The sequence below is a fragment of the Betta splendens genome, chromosome 17 (assembly GCF_900634795.4).
Source record: "Betta splendens chromosome 17, fBetSpl5.4, whole genome shotgun sequence".
In the NCBI taxonomy this organism is placed as follows: domain Eukaryota; kingdom Metazoa; phylum Chordata; class Actinopteri; order Anabantiformes; family Osphronemidae; genus Betta; species Betta splendens.
In genome coordinates, this window is record NC_040897.2 from 183,288 (window position 1) to 200,340 (window position 17,053).

At 46.5% G+C, this 17,053-nt stretch overlaps 1 protein-coding gene across 7 annotated transcripts in view; it reads right to left on the minus strand.

The window, feature by feature from the left end:
• Positions 1–239: 239 nt before the first annotated feature.
• chd7 (chromodomain helicase DNA binding protein 7) overlaps positions 240–17,053 on the minus strand; it is a 49,101-nt gene continuing 32,287 nt past the window's right edge. For 6 of the 7 annotated variants that reach the window (XM_029130827.3, XM_029130829.3, XM_029130825.3 and 3 more), the window contains 23 exons: positions 16,779–16,974; positions 16,415–16,582; positions 16,119–16,298; positions 15,927–16,037; positions 14,646–14,857; positions 13,259–13,458; positions 12,939–13,098; positions 11,533–11,622; positions 9,620–9,723; positions 7,908–8,037; positions 7,593–7,708; positions 7,064–7,475; positions 6,746–6,954; positions 5,667–6,653; positions 5,178–5,344; positions 4,836–5,078; positions 4,517–4,678; positions 4,206–4,421; positions 3,906–4,115; positions 3,626–3,766; positions 3,425–3,529; positions 3,156–3,333; positions 240–3,074 (listed from right to left, as the gene is read on the minus strand). In XM_029130827.3, the coding sequence (XP_028986660.1) occupies positions 2,092–3,074; positions 3,156–3,333; positions 3,425–3,529; positions 3,626–3,766; positions 3,906–4,115; positions 4,206–4,421; positions 4,517–4,678; positions 4,836–5,078; positions 5,178–5,344; positions 5,667–6,653; positions 6,746–6,954; positions 7,064–7,475; positions 7,593–7,708; positions 7,908–8,037; positions 9,620–9,723; positions 11,533–11,622; positions 12,939–13,098; positions 13,259–13,458; positions 14,646–14,857; positions 15,927–16,037; positions 16,119–16,298; positions 16,415–16,582; positions 16,779–16,974 (5,680 nt within the window). In that variant the 3' untranslated portion in view covers positions 240–2,091. The remainder of the gene's footprint in view (positions 3,075–3,155; positions 3,334–3,424; positions 3,530–3,625; positions 3,767–3,905; positions 4,116–4,205; positions 4,422–4,516; positions 4,679–4,835; positions 5,079–5,177; positions 5,345–5,666; positions 6,654–6,745; positions 6,955–7,063; positions 7,476–7,592; positions 7,709–7,907; positions 8,038–9,619; positions 9,724–11,532; positions 11,623–12,938; positions 13,099–13,258; positions 13,459–14,645; positions 14,858–15,926; positions 16,038–16,118; positions 16,299–16,414; positions 16,583–16,778; positions 16,975–17,053) is intronic. The other variant, XM_029130830.3, reaches the window with a different exon arrangement.

Below are 17,053 nucleotides of genomic sequence, written 5' to 3' on the forward strand. Positions count from 1 at the left end.
CTAAAACATGAGGGGACATTTGGGGGGCGGTCGCTGCTAAACTCTTGCCACATTCAGTCATATGTTGCACACCAAAAAGGCGCCACTTCATCGAGCTGATGGAGGAGCCAGCATACAAACAACCTATCAAAATGACCTTCCACAGGATGCCGGCGTTCCGAGCCCACTTCACAGTAGGAGGAACTGTGCGTTAAAGTTCTTCCCTCAGCGCAGACAGAAGCAAATGATACAGGCGGAGCTTTGGTTTCCTAGGCGAATATCATGATTCACTTTTATTAAAAGCATCATAGCTACAATTCATCATACATGATGTCTCCAAAAAACAAAACAAAGACACACACCAAAAAGAAAAATAAAATAAAAGAGGAAAAAACATTTACATGGTATGTTTGTAAACTTCAAGGCTAGATAAGAATTTTGAGGTAATGCTCTTCAGCTTGCTGGCTAAAAGTAACAAAAAGTCCAAAGGTTTTTTTTTTCAAGAAAAGTAGCTAAGTAAAGGTACCTGATTATTTCAACTCTTTAACACCAGTGCATCAACAGGAACAGAGTGAGACAAAATTGATTGCAGTACTTATTTGTCATTTACAGTTTTAGTCTGTTTTTCTATTCATACGACACTTGTGGTTATTTATATAGTGAGTGTGTGCATGTGTTTGTCGTGAGAGTGATGTCGGGACATTCAAAAGCTGCCTTGGTTATTGCTGACTCAGCATTAGCGAGGAAAACGTGGATCTTTGTCGTGGTGACACACAGAGAGAGAAATATTCAACCCCCTCCCTCCAGTGCCAGTTGTCCCCCTCTGCTTTAGCTGGGCTGGCTACGATAGCAAACGCTCAGACCTGGCCACAGTGCGTGTGTGTTTGAATGTACTTCCAAATAGCTGAACCACTGGCAGGGCTTGGTTTCTCTCGAGACAATTAAACTGGCCCTCACGAATGAAAACAAATCAAGCACCCCTTGCGCTTTTCAAGTATTTAGAACTTAACTTGCTGACCAGAGCTGAACTTCATACAGAAACCAGTGAATTTCCAACATTGTTGAAAATGTGTCTCAGTCCTGTTCTGGCCAGGCCTGGTGTCAGTGTGTGTGACTAGAGCAACAGTCTTTAAAGAGAAGGTCACTAGGGAGCAGCACTTTGTCTGGAACTACCAGGATGCAAAGGAAAATAAAAAAAAGTAATCATAGTTTGTGACAGTTAGCAGGTAAATGTATCTCGTGTGCCCCCTTTAAAGAAAAAACCTGAAACATCACATACCTGTGTGGGCTACCGCTCCAAATCCATTCACAAAAGCCTCCGAAGCAGGTGGAAGGAGGCACCGGACTTGGAGGGGCAGCGGAAAGACTCGAGGCGGCTATTTAAACAGTGTGGGACTGGGATTAACAGTATTGTTTCAGTGTGTGAGCACACACGTACACTAAAAACGGACGAGGCAACCCCTAAACAGTGGTGACGGGGAGGCTTTAGTGTGTGTAGTGGCAGAGTCGGAATGAATGTGTCACTCGTCAAGTATGTAACGGTACATCTGTCGTCAGTGTAAAACTTGAGTTTTAGGCCAGTCTAGTTTCTCTCCTCAGAGTCTACCTGGTCTGATATGCGAGAACTAAAAGCCTGTTCTGAAGCAGAACAGTCCAAATCCACTACCCAGAATTCCCCTTGCAGCAGCGTCAGACTGCGAGCTTTAGCCGCGAGGCTGTTCCTTTGAGAACTGATGTCCGAGAACGTGCCAGCAGCTGCCGTCTCCGCTCTTTTTCACGAGATGCCGACGACAGTTGCTGACCAACAACAGTCCAGAAAGAGGAGGAGGCAAAAAAAGAATAAAGTGAAAACTGAATACAAAGCTGAAAGTAGCAGTAATTATATCAACCATAGCACTACTGGAACCAGGTGAGCTCCTGCGAAGGACTGTGGAAGAGGAAGGGAGTCTTTGAAGAGGAGCGAGTTCTGAGGACTTCCTGACCAACCTATCAGTCAGATTTAATTTAATACACACACGCCTCGTCCTCTGACACGTAGTTAATATACCTGCTCACGAAATAAACAATGAAAGAGAACCCAATTGGAAACGTCCAAGGCCAGTCAGTTCAGTTTCAGTCATTCCTGTCCTTCTGTGGAGACGCTGCAGCCTCCTCTTCCTTTCCTTCCATCACTGCTTCCTCTGCAGCCGAGTCGTTGGCTTCCACTCTCGTCTTCTCGTCTACTCCCCCCTCGTTGTCCTCAGCCAAGTCACTCTCTCCTCCCTCCTCCTCCTCCTCCTCCTCTTCCTCCTCCCCTGTAGCTGTCTGCAGCCCCTTCTTCGCATGCTCGTCTCGCGGCGGCTTGGTGGCGATGGCGTTGCCCCCCAGCGCTCCGGCCATGGCGCTCTGGAGCTCGGCCAGCGTGGAGGCTGCAGGGAAGCCGGGGAGGCTGAGCCCCGCGAGGCCCGGAGGGAGGAACATGGAGGGGTAGAGGAGGCCGGGGGCCATGGTGGACAGAAGGAAGGGGTTGAACGCTAGCGAGTTAGCGGACATGCCGGCCGCGGCCAGCAGGGCGGCGGCTTCGCCGTTGATGGTGGCCTCTGCCGAGCGTTCGGCCGCAGTGACCCGAGGTGCTGCATCGTTCTCTGGCCTTTCTTCACTCTCAACCTTCTTTGCCTTCTCCCCTTCCTCATAGCCCTGGGCCTTCTCTTCCTCCTCGCTCTCTCCACCATCGTCATCTTCTGCTTCTTCCTTCTCTCTCTTTCTCTTTTTTGTCCCCGCCTCATCCGTCTCTCCTGCCTCCACCGTTCCATTGGAATTCTCCGTTGTGGCCGTGACGGTAGAGTTTGATGCAGCGGCCGTTGCCAGGTTGCCGCCAAACAGCCCGCCTAGGCTGAACATGTTAGGTATGGCGGCCATGTTAGGCAGGGCTCCCATGCCGGGGATCATGAGTGGCAGCATGGAGGCGGCCGCAGCGCTGGCAGCAGCCTGCTTTGGGTCAGTGGGGGGAGGGAATGCCATCAAACCTGCAGCCAACTGGAGAGACTGGAGGCTCTGGAGAGACGACAGGTCCATCCCTCCAAACAGACTGTTCAACAGTAACGGGTTGATCCCTCCTGGAAACACACGGCAGCAGGGTTCAGCATGAAAATCAACTAACCACTAGCAGCTGTAGGCGTGAAGGACTCCATTTCTACCTGCAGATGAAGCAGCTGAAGCCAGTGATGCCTGGGCAGCTTGAGCGGCTGCCACCTGGGCAGCAGCAGCTGCCTTGGCGATCTCAGATTTAGGCCGTCGCCCTCGGCGACGGACACCCTCCTCTCTGACTACAGGGCCGGTCAGCAGTCGATCAAACATGGCTTCTGGGAGGAAACCCTGTGAGGTGGAGAAATTTAATATTAGTTGGGAAGCAGGAAACTTGGGGGCCGTGAAACCAAATCATATTTGACATGTTCTGTTTACTAACCGACTGTTTGACAATATCCGTCCAATCAGGCGCAATAGAAAACTCTGGGTTTTCTAGCAACCATCTGGGAAGGTCCTTCATTGGCGGAGCCATGGCCCCACCCATCTAAGGATCAGGGGGTGATCGTTACACATGGAACCATACTGATAGAACAATCGTCCATTCAGTGAAGCAGTGTTCCAGCTTTGCGGCTTCCATTACCTTCCGTCCGTTGCGTCTGTTGACCACGGGCACTCTCTCTTCTCCCGTCAGGGTGTTGATGTCGATCTTGTTGGGGTTTCGACAGCGATGCCGCTTCTGCTTAGGCTTTGAGAATTGACACAAAAGTAACTCCTCACTCTTCTGTAGTTGATACATAAAATAAAGGCAGACCAAAACAATGAAGGAAAGGCTATGAAGAGCTGTTCACTTGTCCAAAGCAGGGAAACAAAACTAACATTCAAACCCAACAACTAGAGGTAAAGTATGAATAGGTTCGTACTGGTGTGAATCCAGCCATGTCCATGGCGTATGACGGGTGCTGCCTCAGCCACTCTCCCAACTCTTTTTTGGACACGGCTGCCTCTTCCTCCTCCAGGCTGCCAGAGGCCACAGATCTGCCACTGGGGCTCTGCTCAGGAACTGTGAGGGATCTGTGGGCATGAGGAGCATCTTGACCTCCCTCCACGACTTTCGCTCCATCAGCATCATCCTTATTGTCGACAGAACAGACGGGAGAGAATGAACAAAGCTGGAATCATCTGTGCAACGCAAACCACTTTATTACTGTTCTGCTTCATACCCCTCCTGCTCTCTTGTTGCTCATGAACAGCAGGTCTAGCCCCTCAACATTTTTCCTGCGTCCTCGTCTCCTCTTAATGATGGGCAGGTCAGCCTCCAGTGAGCCATTGGCTCTGTGTGCAGAAGGCGGGGCTTGCTGCAGCAACTCCATCTGGGTCTTGAGGGTGGGTCCTGTCACCAAGGCACTAGGAAAGCCGGCCTTGTGATGGTGCATACCCTGTGCAGCAGATGCAGAAGGCTGTCATTTAAATGTTACAACCTAGAGTTTCTAATACAGTCAACACAATAAATACTCAGACTGACAGTGCACACCTTTGTCAGATCCATCGCCTGGCTCTGGGACTCGGCAGCAGCATGGCTCTCTCGAAGCTGAGCCACCATCTCCATTAGGTTGCGCCTCTTGGCCGCCCTCTCTGCCTCGATCTCAATCTTTCTCCTCCGCCGTCTACGCCTCGGCACAGTCAGAGTGTCGTCCTGCAACGTGAGGTGAGTTGGTTACACCTGTGTATCCAGTAGCAGCTCACTCGTGCTGCTCTATCATTGATAAAATAAGCACCCTTTATTTCCTCCCACAGGTTAGAAACATCACCACCACCACCCATATGCTTAATGTGTGTTCACAGACACTCACGTGAACCTGTGGAGATAGTGTTTTGTCTTCACTCCCGCTGTAGGCTGTCGGGATGCCCGCCATCGTCAGCTCGGCCAGGCTCCGCCGCTGCAGCAGGGTCTCGTTGCGCTCTGCGGATACCACGGTGCTGTGCCCTGGCAATAAGTTGCTAGGGAAATCGAAGATGTGGCGTCTGGTAACGGGCCACTTGCCCTTCAGAATAGCCTCGCAGATGTTGTCCATTCTGTTGATCATCACTCGATCCTGAGCATCGAAAAAGGCATAGATTTGGATCAGATAATTCCCTTTGACTGCAGGACAGCATTCATTGTTTCCACACATAGGCAGAAATTTGAAACTTACCTTAGGCCAGAATGAGAAGGCATACGCACGGTCCTGTAAGGCCTGCAGTGTGGATGTTTCCGTCAGGTCATCAGGGCAGAACCCATCCCTGGTTTCATCTCGGGCCGACATGCTCAGAGATGCGATACTCTCCTCATCAAAGTTCTTCTGCTCTGATGCAGCACTCGCTGTGTTGAGAGGGGGAAAGTCTTAATTAAAAAAAAAGCACTTCTGAATTTGCATCAGGGGACCCATATTAATTTCATTCTGTTGCCCCTGGACCTTACACTTATTAAAACACCAGGAGGTCACGAGAGACAAACCAAAAATGGACCTGTGACCAAGCAGTGTCAGCAATGAGGCTGACAACCAGGACAAATAATCTTGATAAGGTGAAAGCTAAATTCAAAAAAAAAAAAAAAAAAAAAAAACAAGGTTGCTCATTAACCCCACTGAGTTCATTCAGCTGTTCCCTCCAAACTAACGTCAGAGCAGTCAAGCTTCACAAACCTTCCGCCTGAGAGGATTTCTCTGATTTATCATCCTCATCCATCCTCTCCTCCTCTTCCTCCTCTGGACTCTTCTCCGTGTCAGCAGACTTTGGTGATTTAGGAGACTCTGGCTTCTCACGTTCCTCTCCATCTACTTCTTCTATGGTCTTCTGCCCAGGTTGCACTTTAGGAGGGGTCTCGAGGAGTCCGGGGAGCTCAGTGCCTGCGTCTTTCTGTTCCCCGAAAGCATCGACAACCCTCAAACTGCTATTGTCCTCTCTTAAGTCTATGCCATCAGTAGGTTTGGGAGTCTTTTCTACTCCACATTGCTCCTCCTCCTTAGCTGCCTCTGTCTGGGCAACCTCTTCCTTCTTGACCTCCTTCCTTGTTGAAGCAGTCATATCATCTGTCGCTTCTTCACCTTCTCCCTTATTTCCCTTCTGATCATCAGGTGCTTCAATCTTGGCGCATAAAATGTCATCTCCATCCATTTCCATTTTCATATCCATCTCTGTTGTCCCTTCCTCAGTCTTGATATTTTTCCTTTCTTCCTCCTCCACTTTAACCGTAGGAATAACAACTTTGGTGGCAGCTGCAACGCTTGCTAGTTCTGCTGGGGTAAGGAGGGGTGCAGACGTGCTTTCCGCTGCTCCAGTTCCCGCTTTGGTCATCTCTCCCTGGGCTCCAATGCTGATACTAGTGCCTCGCTGGCTATTAGAGCGCTGGTGAGCCTCCAGAAAAGCCAAGCTAGGGTCGTTTAGAATGTGATAATCAGTGCGGCTGACGCCGTGTTTAGACGCCCCCAGGAGGAGGTCGTGGTCATGGCGGCCACACTCCCACCACTCTGGAAGGTCTGGAGAGGGCTGGCAGAGTTTGAGGCGCTCCGAGAGCAGTGGGTGGGGAAGAACCTGCTCTCGGATGCGGCGGAGCAGCTCGATGCGATACAGAGTTCGAGAGGCCCGCTCCTCTGTGATGGGATCGATGATCAGGGCTGGATCTGGAAGTTCTGATGAGATAAAAAGCAAGGTCTCAGCAGGGGCCAAAATGACTAAAGAGCCCAAAAAGACAAGTTACTGCAGCCAAACTGTTTCCCTTTACCTGTTTCGGTCTTTATCTGCATTCTGCACACACGTTTACACATGGCAATAAATGAGTAGTAGTATTTCTCCAGGCTCTCGTCTGTTTTCTTGTCCAGTCTTGCGAAGGCCCTGAACTGTGTCCAGTCAAATTTCTGATGCTGGGTGTCATAGACGACTCCAAAGGTGGACACAACGCGGTAGAAATCAGCCTCCTCACGACGTGTCCACCTGACAAAAGAATTAACAGTTGAGGTTGACTTCTGTTATGTGCTGCTTTCCATCATCTTGTGCTTAAAAATTTTACCAGTGTATTTATAAAATTTTACATTTACTCTACCTTTGCCGTCTCTCTTTGTAGTACATAGCTCCATCAGCCACCAGGGAACCAGAAGTTATTCCTGATGAAGCCTCTGGCATGAACTGTCCACCTTTGGTAAAGTAAGCACCTCCTTTTGTCAGAAATGGGCTTCCTTCTGCCATGAAAACCGCTGCACCATCTTGGATGTAAGCGGCCCCTCCTCCTGCCTCTGTAACCATGGCTATGGAGGGCAGGAAGTCCCTGCGCCGTCGCCGGCGACCGTCGGGACGGTTGAGGGCCTCCTGGCGGAGCTGCTCCCGCCGGTTGGTGCGCTGATAGGCTGTGATGAGTCGCCGCAGACGGGCTGTCAGAGCAGAGGCGACTGGCCAGTAGAGACGCTCACTGGAGCCCGAGCCTCCGTCCACAGCAGGTGCACTTTCACCAGACTTAACTAAAGACAGTATGAAAAGTGAGAAGTTTGACTCATGCAAAGAATAATTTAATTGTTGTAGACATTACTTGGGCACAACTGCTGCTTCAACACATTCCACTAGTTAACTGTGGTTACCTTCAGTCTCGCCCTCTGCAGCGTCATCTTTGTCATCCAGGGGTGAGTTGGTGAAGTCATCCAAGTCATCTTTAAATGGCATCCTCAGTGGCTTGTACTCTGGGTCCTCATCCTCACTGTGGATAAGTCAATGATGAACAAAATTAAACAGTGAACTATATTTACATGACCACAAAATGTAAGAAATAAGCCTTGATATTTTGGATAGGTAGATTTGATTAAATAATGTAATAGATTACAATATAAATAATGTAGAATAAAAAATATATATATAATTTAATTCTTGAATACTGAAGAAAGGTGGCGCTTTCTTACCCCTCAGCGCCATCTGCCAGCATGTCAGAGCCCCTCTGCTCAGCAGCAATAGCCTTGGCGTCCGGCATGCCCACCCTCTCCAAGAAACACAGGGTGGGGTCGGCTCGCATCGAGTTGTACTTCTCATAGCCTTAGGTGGAAAGCAAAAAATTTAAATACAGGGACAGAAATATGAGGGTACAGTCCTGTAATCTGGTGCCTTCAGCTTCACAAAGCCAGAAGGTTATTGGTCAACACACCAACGCTCTAAAGAAGAACTTAACTGTGAAGGGTATCTGGCTCACTCCTAGACAGACGGCTTCACACTTAACACTAACAGGAGTCAGGCATGTGCACACATGTGGACACGCACAGAGCATCCATATTAAATGTAGAAATGGACAAAAACAGCAGCAGAAGGGCAGACCCCAGGAGCCAGCTGCTGACGAGACAGCCAGCCTGTGTGTGTCTGTGTACGCTTGTCTACGGTTCTGCGCATTTATGTGTACGCGTGTGCTTATTCAAGTGAGCCTGCAGGTGCTCATTTGTGTCGGAGTGGAGGAGAGAGAGTAAGAGAAGGTGGGGGGGGGGGGGGGGGGGCTCTGTGTGTCATGGTGTCTGTGAAAGTGAGCTAGTGGGTGTGAGAAAGTGTGTGCGTGCGTTTGTCCGTTAGGGGCATTCAGGCAGAACAGATTAGAATGTGCAGATCCTACTGAGACACATTGGGAAGAAGAGAGGAGGTGAAGGTGGAGGGGGGCGAGGAGCAGGTCACATGAGGCGAAAGAGGAAAAGAGGGGGAGAAAAAAAATAGATGTGAAGTAGATGAGGCATCTCTGCCACACACAGAATCAGCCCACGGCCAAACGTTAATCATCCGGGCCTTTGTAGTCCATTACTCGTGTGTGTGTGTGTGTGTGTGTGTGTGTGTGTGTGTGTGTGTGTGTGTGTGTGTGTGAGAGAGACACTCTCTGCATACAGCTCCCTGTATGGGTTTGTGTATGTTAGCCCCCCCACCCCCTCTTCTCAGTCCCTAGTGAATAAGGATTATGATTAACTATGGGTGAGTCCTTTTGTATTGCTGTGTGGGAGTGTGTATGTCCTAATTGAATCATAAAGGGTGGCAATGATTGAAAAATTATGACAATTATGCCAAATTAATATGAATGAGGGTCCACATACACACGCTCACAGCCTCTTTGGCCTGTCACTAGCAGTCACATCAGTACCGCACTCAGTATTTAAAAGGTGGGTCATTAGAGCCTCAACGCAACTGGCACGTTTTCCAAATAACCAAGATAGCAGATTAACTCAAGGCATTTGGTTCTAACTTGGAGATTAGCTTTGTTTACAACACTTCTCACACTGTACGGTCCAAGCACTCAGCCAATGGTGGAAGCAGCCATCAATTACGATCCCCAATAAGCAATGTGCCTGCCAGCTGCGTTCCGCTACTGCCATGGCAACACCAATCGAATGGTGGTGGCACAAGGGGGTGGGACGTGTGTGGAGACGCATGTGAGCCCGCCTGCAGGGACCGATGTCACTGGACAATGTTGGTGTGGATGTGTGTGTGTGTGTGTGTGTGTGTGGGGGGGGCACTGACTAGATAAAGTGCACTCGTCCTGGTCCTCAAATTCATCCTGTGGACCTGTTGCCTGCTCTTGCTCTGGCGTGAGCTGCTCACAGCGAAGAGGAGCAGAGACGTTTTATACAGTGCTCATGAGGGTTCTTACCATGTTTAAAGACACCGATTAGCAGGGATTTGTCAGCCTCTCTGTCCCACCAGTCAGCTGGGACTTCAGCATGGAATGGTTGGGGAATCCAGATATCCAGCTCGCTGCAACAGAACGATATCACAGTGATAATCAGAATATATGTTCAGATATATTTTTGCTTTAACAGTGACAGACGTCTTATAAGCTGTCTACTTCTAAGTTAAGTTGTGCTCTTGTATGTCTAACTTCTTCTGCCACTGGCAGCATAATGAACAGGTCTCAGGCTCTTTTACACACTGATCTTAGGTTTATTTCTTTTCAATGCTTTTAACTAATAGTTCTATGATGCAAGTCACCGAAAGCCAAAAAGGTGACAAAATTACTGGAAAGACGAAGTTGAATACTGCAAAAAAAAAAAGTAATTTTCCAATTTTATTAATTTTCATTACAACTAACAATTTAGTAGTAGTATCAAAATGCAAAAAAAAAAAAAAAAACTGAGTAAATGTTTAAATTATAACAAGATGACTGATGAAGGACATTGAACATGCGTTAAATATGTTGACATACAGTATTTTAAAGCCATTTCTGAGGCATGCTGCTTACTGGCCCCAGTAAACTAATCACTGTGGAGAGGACAACTGAGGAGTCCAGAACCAACTTCCTGACCAGGCAGACCAGAGGCATTTAGAGACATTAATGGTAACATCAAGATTACAATATACTTGTTTATAAAGGCCGTTTTAAAACTACAAAAATTGAGACAATGTCTTATTATAGTGTTTTTTTCTAGTGTAACTAAAATACAGTGAGTTTGGACACCTTAAAGTTTTAGTACATCAATTTGATTAATTCGGGAGGGGGAAAAAAAAAATCACAAAGTGTAAAAGGTAAAAGTGTATGTAGACTTTGTTTGGTTTCACAACATAGAACATATCCTACAAAATTTTGCATGTTAAAACTATTTCCAGTTTCACAGTCGTCCATTATGGAACAAAGATGGTAGAAAATTGTGTTTCCAGCTAGACAATACACAATGCAAGTAGATAGACAGGGTGACAGGAGGAGAGCAGAAACCAGGGAAACGGGCCCTTATCTCTGCAAACAGCAGCATGCCTGGCCTTGGCAACACAAACATACACGTGAGCGCCAAGACTGGCATGCAAAATCCCCCTGGCATATGTTGGCACGATGGCACCCCGTATGCTCACGTCTGGCACGCACCGACACACACGCACGCACACACAAGTCTGTCACAGTAGCCATTGACTGAAGGGGGTGGGGTGCGTGTTGAGACATCAACATGACGTGTATGTGCTCCACATTATAAATGCGTTCACATCTGGGTGAAGGGGTGATGAGAGGGGGATGGGAGATGCACTGCAGAGAGAGGGGACGAGGGGAACAGATGCGAAGAAAAGTGCAGTGTTGCAGAGAATAACAGCGGAAGAAGCAGTGGTGGAGCTGCATGAAGATGAGTTGCAAACCTAAAGAGGCTTTACGTTTTAGAATAAAAACAGTGAGAGCTTGAAAAGAAATATCCAACCTTTTCTAAATAGGTCAAACCAAGAAAAATAAACAAGCTAAAATAACTGTAGTATGTCGGAATAGGAAGAGCCCTGCCAGTAAAGCGGCCACTAGAACAGACAGAAATAAACTTCACTAATAATTCAGCACATTCATAAATATCCATCCCAGCTCACTGTCCAGTACAATACTTTCTTTGAAAGACTTTTTAAATAGAAAGGATGTGTGTTTCTGTTTTTTAACCAATGAACTCTGTAATGTGTGTTGTGAGTGTTAAAGGTTATGTTACTGTTTTGGTAAAAATAAAAGGTTTGTTTGTTAAATAGAAAACTGGAACAACAGGGGGAGACACTGTGTAAAGAGAGATAAAAAAAAAAAAAATGTAATATGAAGAATTTACTGACCTGGAGTCAGCTCCTTCCAGGATACGTGTGGCCTGGTCACCTACGACTTCCTGTCTCAGATAATACAGCATCCTCACCCTCAGCAACACCCTGCAAAACAGTAAAAATGTTAGTTCTAATTCAGAGTTAACATCAATTGAATACTACACAAAATGGAAATCATCAAACCCTTATAGGAAACAAAAACTATTGAAGAAGTTACTTCAAACAAGACATTGAACCTACTCTGGGCCAACAATGAAACATTTCTGTCATTTAGTCAATGATTAATGACTAATTTATCCTGATGAACCTGAAACAACAAAATACTACACAAATGGAAAGGTGCAAAGTGATAACCAAAAATCTAAGCTACTGATGAGGAAAATATTGAATGAAATATGTTCTGTGTCCAACACATAACCTCTTCATTCCTCATTTCCACCATTTCCTACCACTCTAGTCAAGATGTCATCTCCACATAAATTACAGATTTTTCCCGTTAGAATTAATCTCGTAGCAGCTCCTCCTGTTAAATGAGTAAAAGGCGAGGGCTGGAGAAGGATAAGTCATGAGAGATATCCTGACACTGGAAACACACCATACTGGGAAATCTGCTTTACCGTCAATATTTATCATTAGAATTTAATGTCAATAATGCCATTTGGACGGAGGAGAAGCAGGGACTTAGGGGGTGAGGGGGCAGGAGCAGCAGACAGGGAAAGGACTGAAAAGATAGAGAGCTGTTCTAGTAGGGAGGGAACAAAGTTTAGAGAGGCAGAGAAGAGGGGGGCAAGGGTATAAAGACAGTAATTTGCAACTCATTCTGCAGTGTGTGTTTGTGCATCAATGGCATCACAAGTTGCAGTGTGTGCGTGTGTATTTGTTGGCAGGCTCTGTGTGCTCATCCATCAATGTGCCAGGCCTGATTAGCCACACAACACTGTGCTCCAGCCTAGCAGATGGCACCGCATAATCACCCCCAAGAGTGTGTATGTGTGTGCGCACGCATCTTTCACTCACTTCCAACAGGTCTGCCTGCTTAGCACCTGGCCTGGCACACGGCCAGACGCACACAAACAAACTTCCCCCCTCAAGAAGAAGAGGGGCAAAGAAAAAAACGAATCTGGAGTGCAAAGTAGCATATCTCCCTGACAACAGGAGAGCGAGCTGTTCACAGAGCACATGAGTGCGTGTGAGGATGATGAGAGGGAGACTGCTGCCTCTGGGAAAGTTGTCCCGAATGTGCGCTTGTTGCGTCTCATACGGGAAACATCACACCTGCCACGTGTCAGTATCCTGGTTTTAATGCTACAGTTGAGTCCACCTGGGTTGGGTTGTTTTTAACTTGTCGACCTAAAAAGCAATTTAACAAAAACAAAAGGCTGCCATGATGTTTCAGGTGTGAGTGTCTGGGAAACACCTACTTGTTGCAGTGATGTTTCAGGTGTCTCTTGTAGCTATCCTCTTGCAGCAAATGGTCGGGATTGCAGGTAGCCAACCAATCAGCTCGGGGAGTTTGTGGAGGAGGAACTTGGGGTTTTCCCTTCTTTCCCTTTCTGCCACGAGGGACCGGAGTGGAGAGACCTTCAAGAGAAGTGAAGTGTAAAAAAAGTGTCAAATTCCTCACTGCAGTTTCCAAACTGTGAAACCAAGATTAAACAAACAAAAAATTAAAGCATATTAATGGATGATGCATCATTCCTTAACAGACCAACAGTGTTATCACTATGTTTGCATGCGTTACCAGAGTGGTTGGTCAGTGTCTTAGTGGTTCCATCTTCACTCGGGGTAATCAGGTCCCAGATAAAGCTTTTGATGTTCTCATCTCCACGATAATGCAGCAGGCAGTACGCCAGCAGGGCTCTGCAGATGGTTTCCACATCAGTCTCCTTCAGAGGGCGCTTAAAACGGCCGTGAGCCAGGATGTCAGTCCACCTGCCCCAGCTAAACACACCAACAGGACCAAGCCTTAACATGGGTACAGCCAACAAATACCGCTTTGACAACATACACACAACTTGACACGAAGTAGACTGATGAAAGACAACGACAACAGCATAATTGTCGCACTTTGCCTTTAAATTACCACATTTAAATGTTTAATAAACAGTAATGATTTTAAAATTCTTAATCCCAAATGACTTTGGAGTGTGGTAGATGTCTGGGCAGCAAGACAGAGGCAAACATACATGAATGCAGGGTGCATGTATTACCAGTCTTGCCTTTAACCAAGGCTGCCATACTAACTACTGCCACCCAAGCATCCCATAGCTCAGCTTCCCCTCCACTAGCTCCACAGAGCCAATGACCCTAAAGGCTGATATTGCAGACAGCGTCCTGTGGACTGTCTCGCTCTAAATTTCTCTTTCTTGGTTGCTGCTTCCCAATCTTCACTGAACCATGGGAACCCGTCGTGGCCCTGACTGACTGGGTAGAAATGCTGGATGAGGGCGAATGAGTGAGAGACTGGAAAGATAACAGAGCGCTGAGTGGAGAGGACAGGCTCAGTCAGTGTGTTTTTGTGTCCTACAGCCTGAGGCTACAAGACTAGACTGTAACAATAACAATTCTGACATCTCACTAGCACCACTGTTCAGATGCACACAGAGTCAGGCCAAGTCAGCCACGAAAATGGACGGGCTCATAATCACACTATGGTAAGTCTGTCAGTTTGTCTGTGTGTGGTATAACAGACCTCTGTGAGCCTTAACCTTTTCTGAACCAGCACAGGTCTGAGTTAGGATGCACAGAGGAGCAGAGATTTAAATTTATATCCAGTATATCTCTCAAAACTAAAAGATTTCTCAAACCTGACAAGCTTAACTGACTTTCCATTTATCACTATTCTCTTGTATTAAACTAAAAGTGATTTTTTAAAATTAAATTCCTATTTTGTTTCAATCTTTTCTAAATATACTAAAGCTGACTATTTTTAATCTGTGCAACATCCTTGCTACCAAGGACTTTAAACAACTGCTGGACTACTCCTTTACAGGAAACATTACACTTAACTCCTAGATATTTTACGCATTCAAACAAGTTGTGACAATATTTTCATATGGCAGAAAAAGCAGGGAGAAATATTGCGAATCAACACTTTCACGTGTGGGAAACATGGAGGTGTGACAGACCCGTAGACGAGCAGGTTCTTCTCCACTCTGAAGCACTCAGACCGGGGATAGCCCTGGGCCTTGTCTTGGGGCCGACGTGGTTTGGACAATGGCTTGCTTGGCTCGTCCTCATCGCTCTCCAGCTCGGAGAACTCCAGCATCTCCTCCTCCTTCACGCTGCTGTAGTGCCGGGTCTGCTTCCTCACCCTTGGTGTGTCTATTACCAACGTGTTCTAAAGGCAACCAAAGAAACTAGTTAGATTACCTTCATAGTCTTTGCTTTACACCTGAAATGTGGCCAATTTGTATTGGGGTGTGTACTCTAATTTGAATCGTGTGAACACTGTTTTACTCAACTCAAAAGCTCATTAATTGGATATTTGGCCTAGTGTTTCATTTGTGCTGCTGAGAAAATTGCCACCCAGCTCTAACATAAACAGACATTAATTATGTTGTCTAATGAATTACATTTCTGTTTTCAATTAAGTAGACTTTTTCTCTCATCATACAATTACATTAATATGCACAAACAGGCCAGTAGTTGGTTTCGCAATTATCACAGAGGACTGCAGTTAATTCCAACACAGCACAATAAGAAGTCTCAAGGGAGCAGCTCTGTGTCCATGCTCACCACGCTGGATTAGGTGCAGCAGAGGAACAAAGAAATAGAGATAGGTGGTGAAGTAAAGAAGAGTAAAAGAGGAAGGAAAGAACACACCTATCATCATGTGAAAGAAGACCGAGACAGATTCAGTCTGCATTTGTGCACAAACGTTGGTTGTGTACAAACTTCTGATGCACATTTTGTTGGTGTTAAGGGGAGTTAAAATAAAAATTAAGTTAGGGTTAAGAGGCTGAGAAAAGCATTTTGTAGATTGTTCTCATAACTACTGAAAGACAAATGTGCGTGTGTGCGCACTAGCCTAAGTGATATCTCTACCCTCCAGGCATCTGTGCTCCGTTAAGTGGAGCTAAGGAGCTTACTCTCCCTCGCTCAAACACAAGTGCACAGAAACATGGGTAATTAAGGGAGAGAGGAGATTCCCAACTGTCAATATTAACCTCTCTTTCTCTCTCCTCCTAACACTGACTAGTACTACCGGTAGTTCAATAAGATGTGTGTGTTTAAGACTGGACAGTAGGACTGTTCCAGTTTTATGATCTATTGTGTAGATATTCAAAAGTACCAGGAAGTGACTGTTCACTGTACTGCCCACTGGCCTACAGGAGCTTTAACATATGTGTACTGTTAAGGGAAGTAAATCTTTTAAATTATGATAGGCTACAAAACTACTGTGGTACCCGTCCATTGATGGCATCTAGGTCCAGCTCGGCTTTCTTTGCCCATTTCTGCCAGAAGTCTGGATCCTCCAGAGAAATGTCAGTTCGGTTTCCTGCTGCAACAAAACTGGCCTGCAGACACAGGAGCACACATTTGTCATTGGTATCCATATATTTACCTGACAATGTCTTTAACTAGATGTAATGCATTACCTTTGCAAACGTAGAGCCCTTGCCCTCAGACTCTATAGTGATGGTGTGGGTTCGTCTCTGCAGAATCTGGTCAATGTCTTCCTCACAGAATTTGGAGCCTTCATCTTCCTCATCCATCAGAGCTCCGTAAGCGCCTTTTCTCAGCAGATCCTCAATCTCTTTCTTGGACAACTGCTGAACCTGAACCAGTAAAAAAAAAATTAATTAAAAAAAAAAAAAAAAAAAAAGAGCGAGCCCACCTCGTTTAGGAAGGTGTTCCGGGTATAGGGGAGTACAAAATCTCTTCTGTGACTTACCCCGCTGTTTGCATTCTCTCGTCCGCTCATGCTCTGCAGCACAGCCTTGTCAAGCCCCAGCTTAAGACTGGCCTTGTCAAACATTTCTCTCTCGTAGCTGTTTCTAGTGATCAAGCGGTAGATCTTTACCGCCTTGGACTGGCCGATGCGGTGACACCTGGCCTGGGCCTAGAGGACAGCAAAAAGAAAAATTCTAAATCATTGAACAGAGACTTTGAACTACTTTCTTCAGCTTGTAGGCGTATGCGTACATGAGAGGGCTAATGATGTGGTGCAGTAAACCAAAGCCAAACACGGCTTGCCGAGTCACTACATTCAGCAGACAGTGTCAACAAAAAACTGCAGGTTTAGCATGTTGTAGTACCTGCAGGTCGTTCTGAGGGTTCCAGTCAGAGTCAAAGATGATGCATGTGTCTGCAGCAGTCAGGTTGATACCAAGTCCTCCAGCTCGTGTGCACAGCAGGAACACAAATCGATCCGAATCTGGTCTAGAGAAGCGATCAATGGCTGCCTGACGCAGGTTACCACGGACTCTGCCATCTATACGCTCATAAGGATATCTGGACAGAAATGAAGCTCGACTCAATACTAGCAAAAAATTTATACATATATAAAAAGGCAGGTTGGCTGTAGACTGAT